The following is a 23,190-nucleotide window of genomic DNA, read 5'->3' as shown; positions in this document are numbered from 1 at the left end:
TACACGGGGAATACAGAAGGAACAAATTCGTCCGTGTTTGCGCCTTTGATCTTCGACCGCAGAACGAAAGAATTGATTAACAATTCGGCGAAATTTAACAGGGACGAGGCGAAACGAAACGCGAAATAGAATTAGAAAATTTTTGGGTGGCTGTCGGATGGATCATTTTTCTGCTTATCGGTGGGCATGTCACTTTCTGACCATTGCGCGCACGCCATGCTTCGACCATTTCTCTCTCTTTTAGAACCTTCCAGCCATTTCGTCGGTACGTCTACTCTGTCAATTACCGATAAAACAACGTGGAATCGTACGGACGATGGTTCAGAACCGTAACGCAGCCGGACGGAATGTAAATTATCGCATCCACTGCAACGATAAATAACGCGCCGAATCCAAAAAAAGAAAGCAGCGTCGCTGCACCCGGAATGCCACGTTGAGAAAAAAGATCAATGATTCTAAACGGATCGTACTAGCGAAACGCGGTAGTTGAAAGAATTTCACGCGCAAACGTATTCGAAGCGTTCCCCGTCCTTGCAAAACGGGCCGCAAATTTTTCGCGTTTCTCTTCATCGTTGCGATTCGATACAAAATATTTCCCGTATCTTCTTATTCTGCAGTTTCGAACCGAACCACGTGGGAAATACGTTGCAATTCCCTTACTTGGAAAGCCAGAGCAACGATTTTAGTCGTAACTAACCTTCGTAAGGAACGCCTGATGGAAAATTTGCATTTCCTTAACCCGCTCGTATTTCTTGGGTAAAAGTTGCCCAGAGAGAGAGAGAGAGAGAGAGAGAGAGAGAAAGAGAGAGAGAGAGAGAGAGATCGTGTTGCTTGGTTTCACGTAAAGGGGAAAAAAGAGCGTATATACATAGTTGATAGACGCGAAGCTAACGGCGACTCGTCGTTACGTTGGCCAGAGAATGGCGGCGCGTAACGGAAACGAAACACGTACCATCCTTTGATTCCACGATATTCATCCGCGTTACCGCGTGATCGATGACGTTCGAGTTTAGACGGTAGCCGAGATGACTATTGATTGTTTTGGAAAGCGACAGGAACGAGGGTACGAGTCAAGTTGAACGAACGCAGTGAAACAGGGCGAGGTGAAAGGGTCCGAGTGACGGGAAAGAAGGATAAATAGATGGATAAACATGGATTCGCATCCAGTGGCAGAGTTTTCGCTCCCTCTATTCTCGAGGATGATTTTTCGCGAACGCACGACAGCAAACGAACCTCCTAGGAAATCTTCGTGCACGACCTGGGCTATTTCCCTTTCCACGATGCAGACAGGACAGACAGGACAGACAGGACGAATCTGCATTAACTATGGATTTCGCTCGTACTCCACGTCCCTTTTCACAAGTTCTTTTTGCGGTCGCCATCTCTATCGAGCGCCTCCTTTGACCGTCATCTAAAAAAGTGGCAACTTTCCGTTTGCGGGCCGATAGATAGAAGCGGATTATCGAGTACAGCGACACCAACGAATTAAAAGGAGGAATTGATACACTGCTAACAACGGATCGTGCAATCCTTTCGTGCAACCCATGAAACGCATCGATTCAAAGATGAAAGATGCTCGTTGGACATAATCGATGGAATTCATTCGAATCTCGCGTATAACGTACCTAATTTTTACATCTCGTCCTAAAATACTCACATCGTGTTACACAGTATCTCGCTTTGAGTCGCGTACATATCATCGACGGTTGAACTTCCGGCGAACGAAATTCGCATTAGCCGATCCGAGTCAAAATCAGAGATTACGACGTAATTAATTGCCTGAAATACAAGGGATATGTCATCGTCATTTTGGAGTCAGCATAAAGCGCGGCTGAATTAGCGGGTATCGAGGCGACGGATTACCGTGTAATGAGCGCGATTACCATGCAACTCGAGTCAATGGTCGCACGCGATTTATCATCGAATCGAAATTCGACTCGTCGGCAACTCGTTGCTAGAAAGAGAACGATCGCAGTACTCGAACAAAGTGTGCGCGATGTGACAGAACAGGTGGGCCCACGAGGCGTTCACCCTGGTCTGTACGTCGAATTTAGTAGCAAGCAGTCTTAATGTCCATAAAACGCTTGGTTGCTTCCCTTGCGTTCGGTGCAACGATTTTACGTGGCTGCAAATCGGTCTCTCTTCGACCTTCCTTTTGGTCCAATGCGATCACGCGCTACCTGACATTGTTTCTCGACTAGGATCGTGCGTTTTCGACAACCGATAGCCGAATTTGACGATGCGAGACGCGATATATACGCGTGGCTTTTACGAGCCGCTTGAAACGCAACCGTTAGCAAATTCGGAACTTAACGGCATATGGTCGACCATGCGCCAATTCGTCGCGCACTAAAACTAAACGCATCGGAAACGTTTATGTTTGCCAGCCCGCGTACACATACACCACTGCGACCTGCGTTTCGTCGCGTCGTACGACGAACACGCTCGTTACTTGACCGCGGCGAAGCTCAGAGCGCGCATAATTACTCGCTGTTTCGAGGGACGCTCGAGTTTTTTAAACGCGACCAGGGAGTTGTAGCCGTTTAACCATTACGTGATCCTCTTCTTGCTTTACGTACGTATACCGTCGTCATTCATACCGGGTTAGTTTACAAATCTGGCCCAACCAAACAGTCGTTGACGTTCGAGCTTGCAAACCTCGAACAAAGGCACGTCGCACTAACGCGCACACTTTTACTTTTTTCTTGTCCCCTTTCACGGACGCGCGACGAAAAATTCATCACTCTCGTTTTACGCGCAACGACAGAACGCGTATCGCGTTACAACGTTTTTAATATCAATTAACGCGATCAAACGCATCGAGTCAAGTCGTTAACGTTCAGAGTTTAAAATATCGATGCTTAAAGGACGCGGCTCGTACGAACGTCGAGTGTACGCGTCGAAAGGCATTTAGATCGCTGCCAATGATCCAACGTATGCACGGTTTTGCACGGGTTTGCACGTGCAACGCGTGCACGATTCTTGTTCAGAGTTCTTCACAAACATCGGACACAATATCATTACACGGAGAATCAAACACTCGGTGGATAATTGGAAACAATGTTCACGGCAATGTCCACGAAAGTCTCTGAAAAGAAGTGGATTTCTCTGGTCGATTACTCACCACCATTCTGCGCAATAATCGGGTCGATAACCGCCAACAGGACGAGGAAGATAGGAGTCATATTGACCACCCTCTTTCCCGTCTTCCCTCGGTCTCCCGTGATCACTGCACACTTAATACCACCGTTGCAGCGTTCCACCTATGAAAAAACAAATCACGCTCGTCATAACATACCACCTTCACACCGCTGCGCTGGACAATATCTTCGGTAGGCCGAAGACGACGATTTGGATCCACCGAGCTCTTCCGAGCGTGTTGCTTCACGATAAGCTGCTGATTAGAACAACAACGAAACAGTAACGGGAAAAATTCGTTCTCGAGCTGTACGTTTATACGATCGCCTAAGAATTCGCGATAGATGGGTATTCCGTTGCTCGCGAATCACTCCTCGTGAGCGTTTCAGCTTGCTGGCGTAACGCGTAAAAAAATACTATTTATTGGTGCTTCGTTCGTAGGTGACAGACAAGTACGGACAAGGGAAACGGAAACGCTTATTCAGCGAAAATCGAACGTAACTATCGACACGCGCCATTTACTACCGGCACGGCCTTCTGTATCCTACGTAGAAATGCGAATCTCGCGAGCACGCTCACACACGGTCAAAGAAAAAAGCGACGAGTTTTTCACCAGCATCGTTAACGATCGTACACTTGTTCGTCGACTGGTGACGAGATCGCATCGAATCGTTCGTCTATTCACATTCTCCCATTCGCACGATGGATTTTCTTCCTGTTTCCTCTCGCGATCCTAGAAACATCGATTTCAAAGACGACGATGCCGAGCTCGTTTCCAAAAAGTAGCCTGTCGATGTATTTCCCCGGGGATCAACGCACTTCTTTTCTGTTTCCTGCCATCGTTTCTCGGCTTCTCCGCTTTACGACGAATTCTACTCCTGCCTCTCGTTATTTTCACAGTGATTCCAACGACCGACACTAATAAGGTATATACCGTGATAGGCGAGGAAGAAGATTGAAAACATTCGTCTTCTTCCCGTATTACCCTTCCGCTTCTTTCCGCAACCTTTCAACATTCCCTTTTCCTTTTTCGTCTAATTTCAACTACCTCCAAACGATTACCTGTACTCTTTCTTTCGATGATTCCACGACCATTCCATATTTTGCACCACTTTCCACGCGAAAGGTGATCCTTCCAGCAGTTTTTCTTTAAACTTTGCTAAATCTGTAAACGTCTGCTCCAGTCGTACCTCCTCGGTGTTACATCTCTTGGCTGTTCAATTCTAATCTCTCCTCCGCCTTTTCGCTCGATTTACCATTCATCACGCTCATCTTCATCTTATCCAGCCAAATTTCCCAATTTTAGCTACCTTTCCTTCTAACTTTCTAACTTTCCTTCTAAATTTCCTCGTACCAATTTGTCGAACGTAACGGCTACCATTTTGACACTTAAAATTTGGCAAATTTGTTAATCCAGCTACTTGTTAAAAATTCAACCCCTCGAGTGTCGTCCGACGAAACGACGAATCGTACGGGCAATGCGTGACCTTCGACGAGTCAAATTTCAAGGAATCGTCAGCTACTCGAAACGCTATGGGAAACTTTACGGAAACGGTACTGCCTTTGCGCGTGTCCTTTTTCCCTCGATTCGCGTCATATCCTCGGCAACCCTGTTTCCTCTTCGCTTCTTTCGTTGATCCCGAGCCTCTAAGAACTACGAGCCTCTAAGAATTTTTACGATTTAAAATGGCTGGAGTTAAAGCGATTGTGCGCACAACGTGAACCATTCTCACGACTAATAGCTTGCTTCTGCGTTTGTTGAATTCTTGTACGAACTGTTTGCACCCGTTTCCGTAGAATTTCAATGCCGAGAAGAAATTCGCGCGTCCCAAACGTCAGTCACAAATTCCAACACGATATTCGTCACAGGAACACTTCGGACGTTTCCACGATACGAGAGAGAAGGGCAGCAGGAGGGGAAGAAGAACACGTGCGAATCTTGCCGCAAACTCAAGGTTAAATTGCAAAATAGCCTGCGATATTATAAGATCGCGTTGAGGGTAGTTTTCTGAACGCGCGCTGCGGCTTGACTGACTCATCCCCATACCCCCCGACGATACCCCCTCGCGACCTGCTGTCGAACGATGCGCAAGCGCCATACCCCCTCTGACGCCGACTTCTCAGTACGAAACGCCTATGAATTCGCGCCGACCAAATTTTCAATCGCTTTGAATGTTCCGTCTCTTTAGAAAAATGTTGACAGAAATCCGACGCTTTGAAATTCAACTTTAATTCGATTTTAATTCGGGCGCGAACGAACGATATTCACGGAAACGAAGTACGCGTTTGCTACCACGACCGTTCAACGACGCGTAAGAAATTCCGAACGAACTCTTTTGGCAGCTTGGAACGACCAACGATCGCAACGAATATTCGTTTGTCGTTTCTCGATATTCTGAAAAATATTCTGAGAAAACGGGGGAAAGTGAATAAACGACAGAATGGATACTAGAAAAGAAGAAAAGGAGAAGAGAGTGGCGTAGAGAGGGTGGTTTCGGCGCTGGTTTAAACGCGACGCATGCGTTCCCCACGCGAGAGGATGTCCGGGGTGAGCCGTCGCCGTACTCTGGCCGACGTATCGCAGTTTCTAGCTCGATGTTTGTCCGCGTGGTACTCCCAGGGACGGTGCTGCTCGTCCCAACCACGAGGGTGTCGGAATACAAAACACCCCGAGAGACTACGCAATTCGGACCGCTTTGAGCTCGACGAGGAAACGAGAGAATACGCGCGGCATACGGACAGCTTACGAGTCGAGAAGAAAGTACTTGTATCGATACATCCGGCAACGAGATCTTCGACGCTTGCGCTCCTGGGCCAACCGACCAAAACTTGCCACCGGTTTCTTTCTTTTTCCTACTTCGGCGCCAAGCTCGGACCCTTCGTCGTTCAACTATGGAACTCGCAAGGCCCCTGGGAGCACGGCAAGCTTCTACCCGAAGTAAACAGTTCGACAAGGAAACCCTCGCCGTCACCGTGATACTATTTTCGACCGGGTAAGTGGCCAATCGTGTGTACTTTCGAACACTTTTTTCTCTTTCGCCTTTTCTCTTGTCGTTCATTATTAACGCGTTGCTAGGAATTGTGTCGATCAAGCTTTTTTTTATCGTTCCTACCGAAAAAAAACCAACCTCGAGCCGAGAAACGCGAATTTGTTCCGTCAATTTGAAACTGAAATAAAACCAAATGGCAGGATTTTGATAGGAGGTTTTAAACGACGCGAAGCTGAAACAACGAAATCGATGACACGACGATAATCTGATGCTATCAACCGATCGTTCGGGATAAACGATCGATATTTACGATATTAAGGCGAAAGTAATCGACTTAATTTACGAGTGTATAGTCCCGTACTCGTTCGGCTACCACCACAAATTCACTGCTTTAACGTCAGCTGTCGTCGCTTTCGTCACACTAGACACCTTCGTCTAACTGAGTACATACACCGATTCGCTGCTGGAATATTGGATGCGCACTCGAGAGCATGCCGAACGAACCGCGTAACTAATTTCCAAGCAAAGACGAGACGAAATTACTTTTGCTTCTGATCGCCGAGCTCGCGAATTTGTTCCGCGAGTAAAAGTGCTGCTGTTGTTTTTTTTTTTTTTTTTTTTTATCTTCTCTTAACCATCGTTTACGACATGGTAAGCAACGGGACGAGGAGAAAAGTATCGCAATGGAGGGTCGAAGCGACAAAGCTAATTAAATCGTCGAGCGTGCCGGCGATAAGACCACCACAGTCGGACGATTAGACGTTTATGATTTAATAATAATTTATCCATTAGCGGTCGTGAAACAATAACGCGTTATATCAACGATTCAGGCTTCTGTCTCGACGTTAAAACGGCCGACGACATTTGTCGAAAATATACGAGAATTCGAAAGTTCGATAACACGGCGTTTTAGATTCTAAAAATCGTGAAACGGACGCGCTTTCGCTTCTCTCTTCGCTTTTTCCTTCTCAATCTCGATTTTTTCCATATTGCACGTGGAAATAAAATAGGAAGGAAGGAACCAGCGGACTTTGAGTCAGAGATATAAACAGGTCAACGTAACTTGGCAACGGAATCGTTGAGAAGAACGGGAAAGGACGAGGAGAAAAGATGGAGAAAGACGAGCACCGTAGCGTATCTCCGGAGGGAAAAGCGTGTTCCTTTGCTCCTGGTGATAATAAAAAATTCCAAGGTACGCGTAACTTAATTTAATATCGTGGCCAGTGCACCGTGACCCGATGATAAATCCCTCGGTATCTCTGACCGCGCCGTTTCTATTCTTCCATTCTAAAATCTGCCTACTCTTTCCTCTTACTCGAACAAAAGATGATGGTCGGAATAAGAATAACCAGGAAGTAGCGTGGCGCGCCACTAGGCAAGTCGAGGACTTAAATTAAAGCGAAAAGATCGGCCAAGTACTGCAGGAAATAAGAAACGGCTGGCAAACGATCGAAGCGGGATATCATCCGGTATCGAGTCGACTGCGTAACGTCGTTCTTTGCTTATATCCTGTGTAACTAAACTCGTCGACTGCGCTGTTTTTACGAGCGGGTCGTCACAGAAATACTGTATAAAGAGGCGAAGCTTTGTTCTCAGTTGGGAATGCTCTTCGACGGTGAAAAACGTTGCCGAAAGGCATCGACTGATATTTACGCGCGTCATCCGATAACGTTTACGAGAGATTTTCCATGTTTATTTTTTGCGTTGCGGGTCACAACGTTCTGATGCGATTATCTGGAATTACGAATTTATAATCCAGATTAACGTAATTCTCTGCACCTACAAAGGGTCGGCCACTGGATCGAACGGATCATATTATTTCGTTGCAACTGCAACTGAACTACGACTCCTGAACTACGGGCTGGCGGTAATAATATCGCGTTAATACGAAGAGGTGTCTTTCCTTTCTCGTTTATTATTCCTTCTCGAAAGGTTCCGTCTTTCGGTTTCGATCCACTTTCGGAACGATGCCGTGCATCGTCGCTGGAATTTTTCGAACTTTCGTACGTGTACGTGTTGGCACATTTGCGCGTCTGTGTACAAAGAGAAAAAGAAAAAAGAAGGCGCGCGCGCGCGAGAGAGAGAGAGAGAGAGAGAGCGAAGAGGCAAACTGGATGCTGGTGGTGCCGGCAACGGCGGCTATGTAAAACGTCGCGGGACAATCGTACATCGTGCACGTTCTAGTAACTTATGAATAAACATTTCTTGACGCCATCCAGTGGAAAATTACTCTCGGAAATGTTCCTATCCTTCCGCCTATTCTTTCTTTTGGTATTTCTACCTTTTTTCCTCGCTGCTTTCTTCTCGCCGCGCCCTCGAAAAGCGAAATTCCCCTCTGTCGTCCGAAACATTGGAAAGACAGTCGATCCGATTTTTCATCGTCGTCGTTCGTCGCGAAAACGGAAACCGACGAAATCGAATTCGCGGTCCGCGATAAAATAATTTGAGTAATTCAACGTTCCACACACATACGCGTGTATATATATATATATATATATGTTTTGTTGTTTATAAATTGCAAATCAAGTTCGTTTTATGTAGACTGTTAGTTTGGCATCGGGGACCGCTTCCGCGATTAATGTTGACACGATTTGGGTCGCGTTTGATAATTAGTTGATCGTCACGTTGATATATAATACATATAGCGCTTGGTGCATCCTCTGGACGTGGTAAAAGTGAATTTGTCTCGTGTGCTATCGATGTACTTCGGTGTTGATTTATTAAACAAACTTGGCTAGGGGGTTTTGAACTGAATCCGATATAATAATAACGTAGCATTCGCTACAAATTTCTGTTTCACAAATGTCTAGCGGTTAAATTGAAATGCGATTCGAGCGACGCAATAAACCGTGGCTCCGTGCGAAAATTAAAAAATCACACCGTCGAATCCGTATGTTTCACTCTTTCAAAGTAAATTAAACGTGTTCAATTAGCGATTTCTCCGGTTAAATATAATTTACCTTTCAACAATTCGTTAACCTTCTACCTTTGGTTTAGCGTACCGATAATTTATTTTCTGCCCAGTTTATTTGCCAATGTAACGAGAAGTTTCGTTCTCGACAAAGGTACGCTCTATTTGTATGTAACTCTAGTGCGTAATTCGCAACTAATATAACAGGAATACGTAATAAGCAAGCGGATCGATCGATCCGTTTGTGTTTAGATTTCGAGTAGGAGAGCTTTGTGACTCGTCGGTTGCCGATCGAAAGTGCCGTTACACAACCGAAGATCGCTACGCTCTTGATAACGTTTCGAGCACTCGAGTGTTATCACGCGGCAAATTTACAGTAATGAAGCACGTAGCCGCGAGAACTAATATGAAAACGGTGAAAATTCGACTCCCGCCGAGAGAACCAACCGTTCTTTTCCCTCCAACCCTCGCTCGCTCTTTCCCCCTTTAATGGCCTTGATCACGAAACCAGTTAAAAATCTACACTCGCCCGAGCACGGAATCGTTTCTTCTGTAAGGAAATTCACGGAACCCGCCCAAAGGAAAGATTTCAAAAGTGACCGTGTCGTTATATCGATGGAGTTGCTTTAATTGGCGGAATGCCCTTTAATTGAATCGGTAACTAGTAATCGAAGAGGTGCGTCGTCTTTCCGATCGACGCCAATTACCTTTGAAATCTAAACTACAACTCGCGGTACGACGATCATCGACCACCTACGACGAGAAAAAGAACGTAACGGTAAGAGTCGAAACACGAGAAAGTCGCGAATGTGTCCTAAATGATTCGCCGATGCTGCTACTACTTTTGTAAACGGCAAATGAATATCCACTCCGAGCCAAGTTCTTCCATCGACGGTGATTCAAAGAAAAGCTGATTTGGCGAAGTGCTTGAAACCAAGGAACGGTGGATAGTCGGTAACGAATCCTCCTTCTTCCATGCTCGGTACTTAGAAACGCCGCACCTCGAGACCGAGACCGAGGGCGAGAAAACGAACGGAGGAAGGCAAAGAGACAGAGAAGGAACGGGACGTAGAAGGAGGAAATATCTCCTGTCAAAGGCGACTGTAAGGAAATTTTCGCGGAAAGGAAAAATCTGTAACTCGACGAGAGTAGTGCAGAGAATCCAATTGTCAGTGGCAAAGGGACCACGCCGTACCGTCGTTGCGATGCGGATCGGGGCAGATCGAAACGAACCGAAGTAGTCTGAAGTTTTCATGGTTTCGAACGGACGAAAGAAAGACATTTCTCCTCCTCTTTCTCGGTTCGCGGCCCAGGGAGCAGAGAATCAGACAAATCAAGCGTCCGTCAGATATACCTTCGAGACACGTTAACCGTTTCATTACGATTATGTCGTTAACCTATTTTCTGAAAATTTCGAAATGATCGAGAAATACCAGATTTTACACGAACGCTACGAAAGAGAACGTACAAGTTGTCGTTTATTCCGAACCTTCTTTAGATCCACGCTGTCGTTTCTCCTTTATTTCACGAAGCATCGGCGAAAGCATTTAATTCGTTTCAGCGTTTCTATAACGCTGTCTATACTCGAATACAGCAACTACAACGCGCTACAACGCGCTACAACGCGCTACAACGCGCTACAACGCGCTACATGGTACGCACAAACATACACATGTAAACGATTTCATCCACAAACAAACGAACTCGAATCCCTCAGTCCTACCCTTTCGTCGGCTCCTCGTTCATTTGGCTTTCCGTTTACCGCTAGATGGAGATCGATACAGGGGGCAAACGTTCGTACGATGCAACATTAATCAGATCGGTCCCGAACTTCCCGAACTTCTGCCAGTCTTTTATCCTCCACGTAATCAGTCTCTTTCCTCGGTAGCGAGCGAGAGATTTGAAAAATTCCAGTCGGATTAGAAAGTCTGGTACGACGATGGTGTACTATTGGTCCGCGTGTGACTATGTATCGAGCAGTAACGGACGTGATGAAAGCGTTGTTAATTTCGCAATTTTCTTGAACGTTGAAACGTTGAACGAGCTAACGATAGGACGATAGACGATAGGGTCGTTTTATTAAATTTCTTTCCTGCACAATTAAGTACAATTATGTCGGTCATTACCGTTTCGAGGAACGAGTAAGTTCGCAAAGGAATGAAAATTTCAGCGTACCGTGACGGTTTCCCGTGGCTACGGAAAAGACTAATTAAAAACTGGCGTCAGTTTCAAAGATCGACCGTATAAAAGTTTCGCTGTTTTGGCAAAGACCCAACCCAAACACATTTAGCAAACGAGACGAAACGATTTTTATACGTAGCTATATATTTGAGTAATGCGAAGATTTAATGACTTTGATCCGTGTGTACGTTCGCACGTAGCATGTGTAACCAAGTCCCTTTCATATCAAACGTTTGAAATCCTTAATTCGCTTCACAGGAAACAACCGTTAAATTGGACATTTCATTAAAATTCAGAATGTGCCGAAAAAAATAACGAAACGTATAGTCGCTGGTATTTTCGCTATATGTATTACGTTTTCATACTCGCTAATGGATTTGGTGATCTCTTTTTTTTTGTATCTCCGTATCGTTTTATTCGATTAAAACAATACTGCAACATTTAAACAGAGCGAAGCTAGTGTTTCGATAACTTGCGCTAGAATGTATTTAACTTGCACGTTGTTTCCAATGGACGCCACGATTACAGAATTGCGGCGATAAATCAACAGATGGAAAGTTTCGTTTGGCCCCGTTGATTCAAGGAAAGCGCATTCGATTAATCGTGACGATCGCGTATCGTTCGCGAAAAAGTCCGCGGGTCTATGAACCGTACTGTATAAAAGCGCGTAAAATGGCAAGCGCGCGTGCATTTCTCTTGTTTACGCGTTTCCTTCCGCCGTGAAAGGACGAAATACAGAAGTGGAAGTAAAGGGAAGTGGATGATACTGAAATGCAAGCTCTTTTCCCGTTTTTACGCGTTATTCCTCGTTTCCTTTCCACTTACGCTTTTTATCTTTGCTCCCCTTTCTCGCGCCACCCTTCCTATCTCGCCTTCATCTCGTTCTCTCGTCTCGACGTGTCACTCGTAACAAGACCCGACAACAATACTCTTCCCTTTTCTTTGTTCTGAAATTCTTTGCTCGGTTGAGGCTTTGTGTACTCGTCATCCGTATTAATTAAAAGTTTTTGAAGGCCCCTCGTATCCACCGTTAGTGCCTCGAAAATACAGACAACAACGACTGCAACGAATCGCGACGCAACTCTGCCGCCTTCTTCTTCTCCTTGATACACAACGTGCAATCGTTTCTACCAGACTTCTTCCTCTTTTCTCCCTCTCTTCTTCCTTCTTCCTTCTTCCTTCTTTCGTTATAATCTTGATATTTCCTTTCGAGTCATCTCGAGAACGTCGACGTAGTATCTGAATCTTATGCTTCTCGTAGCTATTCTTCTCGCAGCCTGGCTGAACCAAGCCGGCAATGTTGAAAGAAACTCAATGCGTCTTGTCGACTTTGAAAGAGAATCGAGGGAACAGAGGAGAATCAAGGTACTAGGGAAAATTTACGTCAATGACGATCAACAATGTAGATATTTGTACAAAAACGATCCGAACTCGGTGAGAAAAGTACCGGGAAAGTCGGAACCAAACAGATACGTACAATTGTAATTCGTTTTATCTGGTATCTCACTTTGAAACTATGCATTTCAACGTTAGCGTCGGTAGTTGCTCGTTTTCATCCGTTTGTTTTCAAAACTACCATTTCCTGCTGATATTGTAAACTAAATAAACCAGTTAAACGTTATTGAACGTCCGTTTATCAAAAAAGTATGTAATTGTGTATACCAATCAAACCGTTTTCCGAGAATTTTTGAGAAATCATTTTTTTCATATGTTTCCATTACTCGGATACGAGTAAAAAAATTTCTATCAGACTCCGTGCTTTCAGGTCACTTTATTTATGCATTTTGCTACCGTTCGCTCTTTCCGCAAGATCGATGAAAGCCTTTTTCCAAAAACGATCATCATCCCCCTATCCGTGTATTATGTCGTGAGAATCGAAACGTTTCGTACAATTCCAAATATTTTTAATTGCTCTCGTTGTATCGAGCTAAAATGTTTTTCGTATACTTAGATCGCTTTCTCCATTCCATACACGATCGCCGCTCTTCAAACATAAAATCATCCTGTTGGCCCTCGCCAAAAGCCCGTTAAAGCTGCTGGTTGGTAACCAACAACGATAGCGAATAAACTATTCATAGCATAAACAATAAGTAAGCGCATATATGCGCCAAGCGATCATTAACCTATTATGCGTACAATATAGCCGTAGTATACTATACCTAACGGGGAGACAACAAATTTTAAATCGCGGACAGTGATTTAAAAGTTATTATCCGCAGTTTCGTTCTACTATAACAAGAAAAATCGTTTCGCAGTCGTACGAGATATCGTTGTACGTAATTCGATCGAACCAGATGTTTCTCGACGCTTTTCAACGAAAGTTGAAACATCTTTCTTTTTCGATTCCTTTCTTCTTTCGAGTTTATCCCTCCACCCTCTTCATCTCCTCTTCTCGTATACTTCTTTCTTCGCGTTTTTTATTTCTCTCGTTCGTTTTCCGTCCCAGCCCGCATCCTACGTCAGTCTGACATTGTCAGCCGATCCCAAGCGGAAACTCTAATGGAATTGTACCATCGAACGTTAACCACCAGCGATTCTGCATTTTTCATCCAACATTGACCATTTGGATTACCATGAAATTCACCTCCGTAAAATCCGTCAAAGACTGACAAATGAAAGAACAATTTTATCAAGTTTATCAAGTTTATCAATGAGTTTCGCCAACATTAACCGTTCGGCTAAAATAATTTAATCACAGCATTTAGGTAACTCGCCGTGAAGCAATTGTTTGCGATTGTATGCAAGTGCGTGCGTACACGGGACAAAGAAAAAATTTGAAAAGTAAAACGCAAAAGGAACTGACAAGATAATAATGACCGTAAAGCAGGGAAGAAACTTTACTCCTGCATGAAAGAATAACGGAGAATCTCATTATGCGACATCGGCGTGGTCGTTAAACAGGAATAACAACGAAGAATAGTCTTCGCAATTAAAATCTTACACGGGTGAGGCACGGTCGAACGTACCTATTGTTATTAGAAAGGCGAGTATCGCAGTTCTGAAATCCACTACACTTTTCGTCAAAGCCTGTTGGTCGACTAAATAATTCTCTGCTTTCCCGTTTTCCATTCTTCGGAATCTAACTCGGTTTTTGTCAATGAATTTACGGATGAAATGGCGAAAAGTAATTATCGAAGAGACCGTAGGACGAGGGCACGATCGATACAGATAACACTTCACAGATCTTTCCTACGTATGCAAGTCGAAGGCCTTTGTCAAGTTTCTCTTTTTCTTTTCTTCCCCTTTTTTCGTTTCATCATCGAACCGTACATCCCTGTGTGGTTTCGCTTAACCCACATGACCATTGATCCGGGATTTAAGTGCCGTTTCGTGTACATCACGAAGATATCGTACGAGGTGTCACGCTCTTCCTCCGTCTTCTACGTCTCTGCTTATCCCCTTGTTTTATTTTCACGCTTGACGTCCCCCATAAAACGAAGAATTAAAATTGAATGGTAATTTTCCGTGAACAAGGAGGGAATAAAAAGGCAGGCGTATTCTCCACGATTTCAATCGGCACAATAGATATTAACCGTTCGTTCGTCCAAGACCAGCGTTTCCATGCTTTCGTCGTGCCGTCTCATTTAAATCATTTATAGCTACACGGCAACGATAAATACGTACATCGATTTACATACGTTACGATGAAAAGCCAGCAACCACTAAGGTACTTTTCTGTTCGGATCACCTCCACTTGCGTAAACCGAAAAAGCTGATTACTTCGACCGTTGACTGCGTTTTAATGAAGCAAACGAGTCTGGGAAACATGGATGGAAGAAAGAAAAGCCTGGAACGACCGAAAAATAACAGTTTCCCCTGGCGCATTCGACTAAACGTCTCGTCCCATTGAGACTGTTTTTACAAAAGAAACCACGCGCGTTTCCGATTTCCCCGATCTCCATCTATTCAAAATGTGAACGATCCGGCGATAAAACGGAAATCAGGCAAATTGTATTTTCTCCCTAGTTCGTTATACCAAATCCGTCCTGACGAAGAAACGATATCGTCCCGGGTTTACGCCACTTTGATCGTAAGTCGGAATAACTATTTAACTAAACGTATTAACGAAAATGTGCCCCTGGACAATTTATGAAGAAAGAAGAGATTACAAAATTTCACGGGAAAATTGCAATATATTTTAGAAGCTTTATTAATTACTCGATGAAGGCAGCGGAAAAACATACCCGTCGAGGGTGGAAATGATCGCGTGAATTTAAGAGACTATAGCTGTAAGCCTCTGTCGAGGCAATGATAAAGATGGAAAAAACGAGAACGAGAGGTGAGAAGAAAAGAGAGAAGGGTGCGGAATACAGTGACTGTAGTTGGAGACTTTCTAGTCGTACCGGTAGCCTTAAAGAATTCATGAAAGCTAAATCATTTTCTTCGGCCGCCTGGTCTCGGTGGAAGCGTCGAGGTTTTCTTAATGTTGCGATATTTTACGAGAAAACTCTTTAAATCTAATATATTACCGACAGTAATTAAATATAAGTTACATCGAGACAGAGGCTGCTGGTGAAGTATAGTCCATCGAAAAGTAAAGGGAATGTTGGGAAAAGGGGCAGCAAATCGGTCAACACTTTGTCGAGCTTCAAGATAGAAAGTTTTGACGGTATCGTGAACGAGACCGACCGTCATTGTCGGCCAATACTTTCGGAGCTAGGTGAATCTACAAAAATGTTCTCCGACTACCTTTCTTTCTCTTCCCTCTAACTTCGTACTCTTCTCTACTGCCACCCGATTGCCTCGACACAACCTTAGATGACAAAGAACGATATTTAACGAGTGCGCTTATAAGTTGATTCTTATCCAAGATATCCGATTGATCAGGAAAATGTCTAATATCGTATATTTTCCTTTGGTGGCGATATTCTTGGAGAAAAAAAAGTCGAGTTTGCAATGAAAAAGTTTCGTTGCATCTTAACCTGCGCTACACGCGTTAGAGTCTTTGGAAAAGCTGACACGTCGCGCCGGAAATCAGGTGTGCTACTTGCCGTCTAGTTGGGATTTATGTGTGTCATGACTGCCTGTTGCACGGTAGCTAACTTATACGTGTTAGCCTCGGCCTGACTACAGGTAATCGGAAACATTGATTTTCACCACCTTCAGAGACATTTTAATATCTTGGCTTTCTGTTTCGATGGCAACTTCGTTCCACGCTCGGTGTCTGACAAATGCCGATCCATTCTACTGGCGGCTATAAATTTGGCCGAGCTAAAAGCGACTTCTTTCGAGGCGATGCGATGTAACGATCGCTGCTTTTCCTGGAAACTGCTGTGTTTTACAGAAGCTGAGAATCGGCGTGAAAGAACGAAGAAAATTACTTGGCTCCTCGAACGTTAGGGGTGCTGAGCTCTTAATATCTGAACGTGATTTAAGATCTGCGGTTAATTAAATGGAAGCAAAGTGTCTGCATAAAAGAGGAGAAGTCGTTCGCGCAGCAGTAACTTAAATTTTATAACTTTCTTAACGAAACGTTCGTTTTTAGTAGCGTTCGGGATACCTCCGTTTCTTTGCACAGGCTAAAACATTGAAACCATATCTGTCGCTGAGAAGAATTTTGAACGATTTGCACAATACAAAATGGAAAAAAGGAAAGGAGAAAAATCGAGATAGGAAAGAAGACGGGGACGGTTCTAAAAGAGAAGCGAGAAAGATAAATCACGCGCTCATAGCCACAATCAATCCCAGCGCCTAGCACGGACCGCCTTTCGTATCTAAGCCGTAACTTAAAGTCTGGATGGAGGAACATGATTCTTCAGAACCTCGATCTTCCAAGGTTATACGATCCTTTTTTGATTGCCGACGGTAGACCGTCGCTTATATTGGACGAATCAAAGATTCTGTCTTCGAAATTTCCATCTTCTCGTAGGATTATCTCCGATAACTTTCAGTACTTGTCAATCGCCTTCGTCTCCCTTTCCATTTTATTATTTTCTCGCCATATGTTCGTTTACATTGCGTCGTTCAAGATATATCCTGATAATGTAGCTACCTATACACCAACGTTTCCCGCAGATGAAAACTGAAACGCGGGCTTTGCGGCCTCATCTATTCTCGTTTGCGTTTACTGCGCCATAAATTTCCCTACAAACTGATCGATCCAACGGCCAAATCAAAATGAAACGTAAGCGGCGAAACAAGCCTTGTTTTCGGTTACACCGAATTTTAACACGATTCGATTATCGTTTATAATTTCGTAAAGATAATGTAATTAGTAAATAGTAGATCGGGTCAAAGTTTAGCTACGTGTTTCGGTCTCTCTACATTTTCCAATCGTTACACACGTACGATATCGAAGTAGATCAAGATACGAATATGAAATCAGCAGCACCGACTGCCGCGCTACTACTCGTTCGTAGGTATCTAAACGTGCTAATTTTTGCAACAACGTTCCTGCCAGTCTAACGTGTTTCGATCCTAACGTTCACTTTTCGTAACCAGGAAAAATCCGTGGATAAAGAAAATGTCGAAACGACTGTTTTCGAATCAAACCATCGAGTATCGCGGACAGAAGAAAAATAACGGTGATATTTTCGAACAAAAGCTACATGGAATTGTGGAATTCCAGATTAAATTTCACATTGCTAAAAGTTGTGTAAATTAGTAAAATTCGTGTTACTCGCGCAACAACAAATTACAATTATCTAAAATACAAAGCAAAATTAATTAGTAATATTCATATTCTGGCTGGAATCCCTTGCTATCCGTTGCTGCAGATTATCATTACTAACACTGTTTCAATTCCAATTAGTTCTTTGGAATGTCGACAAGAAACGTTTCAAAAGGTTTCTTGTATGTAAAGAAAAGAGCAAACGTCGAAGATCAAAGCCTCCTTTCCCTTGCGTCACTTCGTTATACCTTCTTTTAGAAGTACGTATATCGACTTACATTTTGAATCTCAGCTAATTGGATGTACTGGTTTGTTGTACTTTCGATACTAATATTTCAAGCGGATCTACAAGAATCGAACGTATCGTACGGCACAGAGAAAAATTCATGCTGCGAAAAACATGACGCGACACGTATGAACTCTGAACTAGCGGAGAAACCGTCGGCTCGTATAATTTTGTTTGTTTATGGCCGTGCTGCTACTCGATTTTTCACCCCTAATGGACGCGCGCCAACTGACAAACGGCCCCACCCGTCCTTTTTTTTAGATAGTCCGTTCTCCCCTTCCAACTAAGAGAACCAATGCCGTCAGCTTATCCTACTCGCTTAGTTAACGTCCGACCTAACGAATTTTCAACGAAATACACCCGCCGTAATTTATAGCGAGTTCGATGCATCTACTTACGACGAACAACGAGAGAAAACGTCTTCTTCCAAAAGAAAACGTGTACACGTTTAGACGTAAATTCGACGAAAACTAGGAAATTTCTTACGATAAGACACGAGTTATTCAGGGAAAATATTTTCACAGAGAGAGAGAGAGAGAGAAACGAGAAACACACGGAGAAGAGAAAAAGACACAAACTCCTTAAAAAACGAGTCAACCAACCACCCACGCAACTTTAATTTCGCAGCAGTATCGGCTTGTAGCATCGTATAACGTTGGCATTTAAGCTGCGTCGTTGCATCCAACACTAAATCATAAGATATTAGAGAATGTACCCAACCCTTCCTATTCCGGACAGCGGCCCCTTGCTCGAATCCTTCGCACCTTCCTGACCCGACCAAGGGTAGAACCAATTTTTCTCTCAACTGTCGCGCCGAGTTACGAAGAAATGAAGCTAGCCTGCTCTCTGCTACCTTCTGTCTGCCAGCCTGTGTCTTCTTTTTCTCCTTTGTCCTTGAGTTCCCTCTTTTCTTCAGTTCTTCGCTTCTCTTTTCTTCGAAATGAGTTTTCCTTTTGCGTCACAATCGTTTGCGCGAGACAGTCCCTTGTTTCGACGACCGACTAACCCATCGTTCCCGTTACGAATGTCTTTTCACATCTGTCTTTGCTTATTTCTCTAGCCATTTCTCGTCGATTTTCCAAGCGAATTTTGCGCCTTAACAAAACACGGTAACATCGAAGCACCGGTACCTATGAACGAAAAATGTCTGCAACGTAACTGTTGCACGACGATTTAACCCTTTCAAAATGGGTTTTTCTATTAACAATGAATGCAATCGTGGCAATACTACGCCCTAAGCTAGAAGCACAGTTAATCAAGCATAATTACAAAATCTTTCAAATTCCATTCTTCCTATGCGTTAACAGAACAGAACTCGGCGATGTTAGAGAAATTTAAAGAAATTAGGATGGTCCTGTATTTCGATAATTATAACTCGGAGCAATTTTTCTAACGTATTGTTCTATTCCAAGCGAAAGGGTCAAGTTCGATCGTCCTGAATCTGCTAGCCAGCCTCGATCTTTCTAGGTGATTGCGATCGACGTGATTGTACAGAAACACAAATCTGGAAACTTCGGGAGCAAATAAATGTAGCGATTGTGCGTACAAGAAGTACGTAATGAAGAGAAGATAAAAATAACGCAAGAACGACAAAAAGAAACGAAGGTAAAGAAATAATAAAAAGGAACTCGTCGAGCCTCTTTTTACGTCCTTGATCATTTTATGCTTTCGCGTGTTTTTTTAAGAGATTTTACGACAAAATTTGCGGTCAAAAAATCCAGGACAAATCCAATGGCAACGAAAGACAGGCAACAAACTCCGGATAATAGTACTTTCTGTATCGTGTCGTATCAACGTGAAAGCTAACGTTGTTTCGGAACAATCAAAATCTTAAAGATAGTGGGATATCGTATATCGTGCTAGTTCACAGTATAAGGAACATTGAGATGCCGAAACTGCAAGACATATAAACCTACGTTCATACAAGGGAGACGTCGGACGTTTCGTCGTTGCAGTCTCGCCCATTGTGGCCACGGTATTAAATTAAACGCTGAAGAAACTACTTAATGCGCGTTCCATATGCAGATTCACGTCTCCGCCCTGGCTTCCCTAGTCTCATACCAGAGGCAATATAGTCTCTTTGTATCCATTTTATGATGGCTGTTGCCATAAAGCCTTACCACCTAGAAAATATAAGTGCACAAAAGCTACTCGAAGCTTCCTCTCGATCCCTATGATTTTTTACATTTTTTACAACTAAATTTAAACGATAGCTCCTTTGTTCGATCTTCTCCATGTAGATTCGAGCTTGGTATTTTGAAATATTTAGATTTACCACTAACAGATACGAATATATGGTGGCTTCTCCACCAGTTCCCCTATCACAATATTCGACATGTACTTTGCCACTCGATAGAGCTTTCAATTAATTCATTTCAATCAAATCAAATCAATCTTGATATAATGAAAAGAAGAGAATGGAAACGGATTATTAAGATTTAACAGATTACCAAGATTTTCTAAGAATAAAGCAAGAATTTGAAAGACAAACGGGTTTCTTAGCGACTACACATTTTTCAGGATCGCGAAGCTGTAACTGAGTTTTATTATTCTACTTTGAAGATAGTTTTTGGTAGAAATTTAGGCCGCGTGTAGTCGGTGAAAGCGCGGGTGAGATTCCACAGATGCCCAGCGATTGCTAGTGATCAAAGTCACGTAGCCATCGGTTATTGGTTTGATTGTTTGACGCGAGAGAGTTTAGAGATAGCAAGCAACCCGACATCGCATTGCTTTAAAGAATAGGAATATTGTTCCTGGAAGAGAGATAGTTACGGAGTAAGGACAGCGAGGGCGCTTTCCGATAAAAGGACTATAAGGAACAGCTCGAAACTTGAGAACTTCGAGAAGAGAGGAATGTCTGAGTGATTCTGCTATGGAGAGACCTACGTGTTTAATAAAAATTTCTAAGGGGCGGGCACATTGAAAATTCTGTGTCGGTGCGAATACCTCTGACAACAAATATCGCGGAAGACCAACGCAATAATGAAATCGAAACGGGGACTTTCATAAATTGGAACTTTTTTAATTTCTTTACAGGAAAACCTTAATAAAAGTTTCCACGATCAATTAGAAATATACATCAAATTCTTCCCCCCCCCCCCTGTTGATTATACCAGCCAATTTCCTTGCAATTCTAATTTACCATCGATGAAATGTACATTCGAAACGGAATAACAAATATTTCAATCATTATTGCTCGAATCCTGTACTTTCAGGCAAAAAACTGCAACTTTGTCCGGTCTTCCGTTCGCGGAGAAGCCAAATGAACAAGGAAAAACGAAAGCAAGAAACAGAAGAAAAGAAAGAGATAAGAGAAGGAAGAATGGGCTAGTGTTTATCGTGCGATTGCCGAAGGCGGCTATTTTGCCGCTGCACTGTCACCGCGTCGTAACGGAAATAAAAGAAAAACATACTTTCGCAGTTTCCATCGCTTTTCTCTAAACTACCACGGAGCCATTATCCGAGCTACGCTCCCGCAGCATTTTATTCCGTGTCTAACTTACTTTTCGTGCTTTAAACCGAATAATTGAACCAGGCTACCGAATCATTCGCATTTCAAAGTACGTACTTTCGCTAGAGCACTCGCTACATTTTCTATTTATTACTCCACTGATATTTGGAAATAGAATATTTCCATTAAGATGACAGTTTTATTCGGCCGTTAACGAGGTTCGCGCTAAGTTTTATATGTCAACGAAATTAAGAATTATACCGATGTTCGGGAAATTGTTATTGATCGTGAAAGCATAAAAGTTAGATTAACTGGAAGCTAATCGAGAACGTCGCGACGCCAAACAATTTCAATTTTGCAATCCACTCTGACCTGATTCTAAAGATAGAGGTGGCCTCTTTGCCCTCTCGCCTCATTCTACGAGCAACTGATATCGATACATTGAACGTAAACGTGTCTACGGCGTGGCACATACTACGAAACTCGATACACGAGAAAAGGAAAACGCGAAGAAGGATGCTACGAGAGAGAAGCTGCCTCGAAGGACTAGGAATACGACTATCACCTTCTCCTTTTCCACTTCTTCGCTACTGGATAACAGACACGAGGCTCTAAGAACGCGCGAAGGAAGCAAATAGAAGGAAAATAGAACCGGAACGCACAAGTGACGAAGATGTTGGATAAAAGCATCATGATTTAGTAATGGCCTCGCTTTTACCTATTCTCTGTGCACTCATAGTCTACTTATAAACCAAAATAGTAGCTTCGTGTCTTACAGTTTCCCTTATTGTACCATAAGGCATAACATCGAAACTTTCAGATCTCACGAGACAGTCTCGGTATAATCTGAGTAGGAAATATCACGTTAATGTATCACGATAATATCACGTTTGTCTCTTTTTTTGTACGATCACGTGGCGTTAATCAAGTAAAATTACGAGATTTTTAACAAGAAAATATTTTTATTAAATAAAAGCGTTCTACATATTTGAACGCTCGAAACAAAATCCTTCGGCTCATATTCGCGCGATTAACAATGAACCCATGGCTCTTCTTGTCACGGACGCAAACTTCCATAGTGAGAAATGAACACGCTTTAGGTGTCTGAACTTTGATGTACGCTGCGGGTTCCTGTCTAGCTATACGTATGGTGCACAAATTCAAATATCGGTGCACGCACAGCTCCGTTTATGAAGGAAATAGAGAAGACTAATAAAGATCGCAGCAGGGCGCCTAATAAACTCTTAGCGTATTATGTGATCCTGTAATCCTACGTTCCCCTCGTATTTGCAACTTACGTTTCAATCATTGAAAGATATCGCATCCCAGTTCCGATATATAATAAAATATTTTACTACATAGTGTACAAAGAAACTAACAAGAAATAATTCGTACTGGACAGAGTGGAAAAAAGAATCAAACGTTGTAAAATATTACATTATAAAGTACTGCGTTGTAAAATTATAGCACAAGATTACCGAAACGTGTAATACGAAATTTAAATGGATTTGAATCTTTTATAAAATTCCTCTGTGTTAAAAATGGAATTCGTCGATTCATTAACGAACATATATGTAGACTACATACAGATCGCCTCGCAGTAGAAATTTTCGTTAAGCTATT

The 23,190-nt window shown here is 43.1% G+C and overlaps 2 protein-coding genes across 19 annotated transcripts in view; one reads left to right on the top strand and one right to left on the bottom strand.

The window, feature by feature from the left end:
* Positions 1–23,190, bottom strand: part of LOC117205436 (tyrosine-protein phosphatase Lar) — a 278,404-nt gene that overhangs the window by 171,606 nt on the left and 83,608 nt on the right. For 16 of the 17 annotated variants that reach the window (XM_033443835.1, XM_033443923.1, XM_033443844.1 and 13 more), the window contains one exon: positions 3,125–3,263. In XM_033443835.1, the coding sequence (XP_033299726.1) occupies positions 3,125–3,263 (139 nt within the window). The remainder of the gene's footprint in view (positions 1–3,124; positions 3,264–23,190) is intronic. The other variant, XM_033443895.1, reaches the window with a different exon arrangement.
* On the top strand, positions 5,724–21,708 carry LOC117205568. Of its 2 annotated transcripts, none has more exons than XR_004487256.1 (2): positions 5,724–6,131; positions 7,139–7,299. XR_004487256.1 is itself a non-coding variant. In XM_033444111.1 (2 exons), the coding sequence occupies exons 1-2, from the start codon at positions 6,031–6,033 to the stop codon at positions 21,555–21,557; spliced, it is 327 nt and encodes a 108-aa protein (XP_033300002.1). In that variant the 5' UTR covers positions 5,724–6,030; the 3' UTR covers positions 21,558–21,708. The 2 variants fall into 2 exon arrangements, 1 of the variants encoding a protein (XP_033300002.1); XM_033444111.1 differs by lacking the exon at positions 7,139–7,299 and adding an exon at positions 21,332–21,708.

This window comes from Bombus bifarius, unplaced genomic scaffold (genome assembly GCF_011952205.1).
Source record: "Bombus bifarius isolate JDL3187 unplaced genomic scaffold, Bbif_JDL3187 scf7180000007966, whole genome shotgun sequence".
NCBI lineage: Eukaryota > Metazoa > Arthropoda > Insecta > Hymenoptera > Apidae > Bombus > Bombus bifarius.
This window is presented reverse-complemented; position numbering and strand designations above follow the sequence as displayed.

Excerpts from the sequence above, each read along its gene's own strand:
- LOC117205568 (XM_033444111.1), top strand. The coding sequence starts at position 6,031 with ATGGAACTCGCAAGGCCCCTGGGAGCACGGCAAGCTTCTACCCGAAGT. Across the intron at positions 6,132-21,331 it reads GTGATACTATTTTCGACCGG|GCAAAAAACTGCAACTTTGT; the intron begins GTAAGTGGCCAA and ends CTGTACTTTCAG.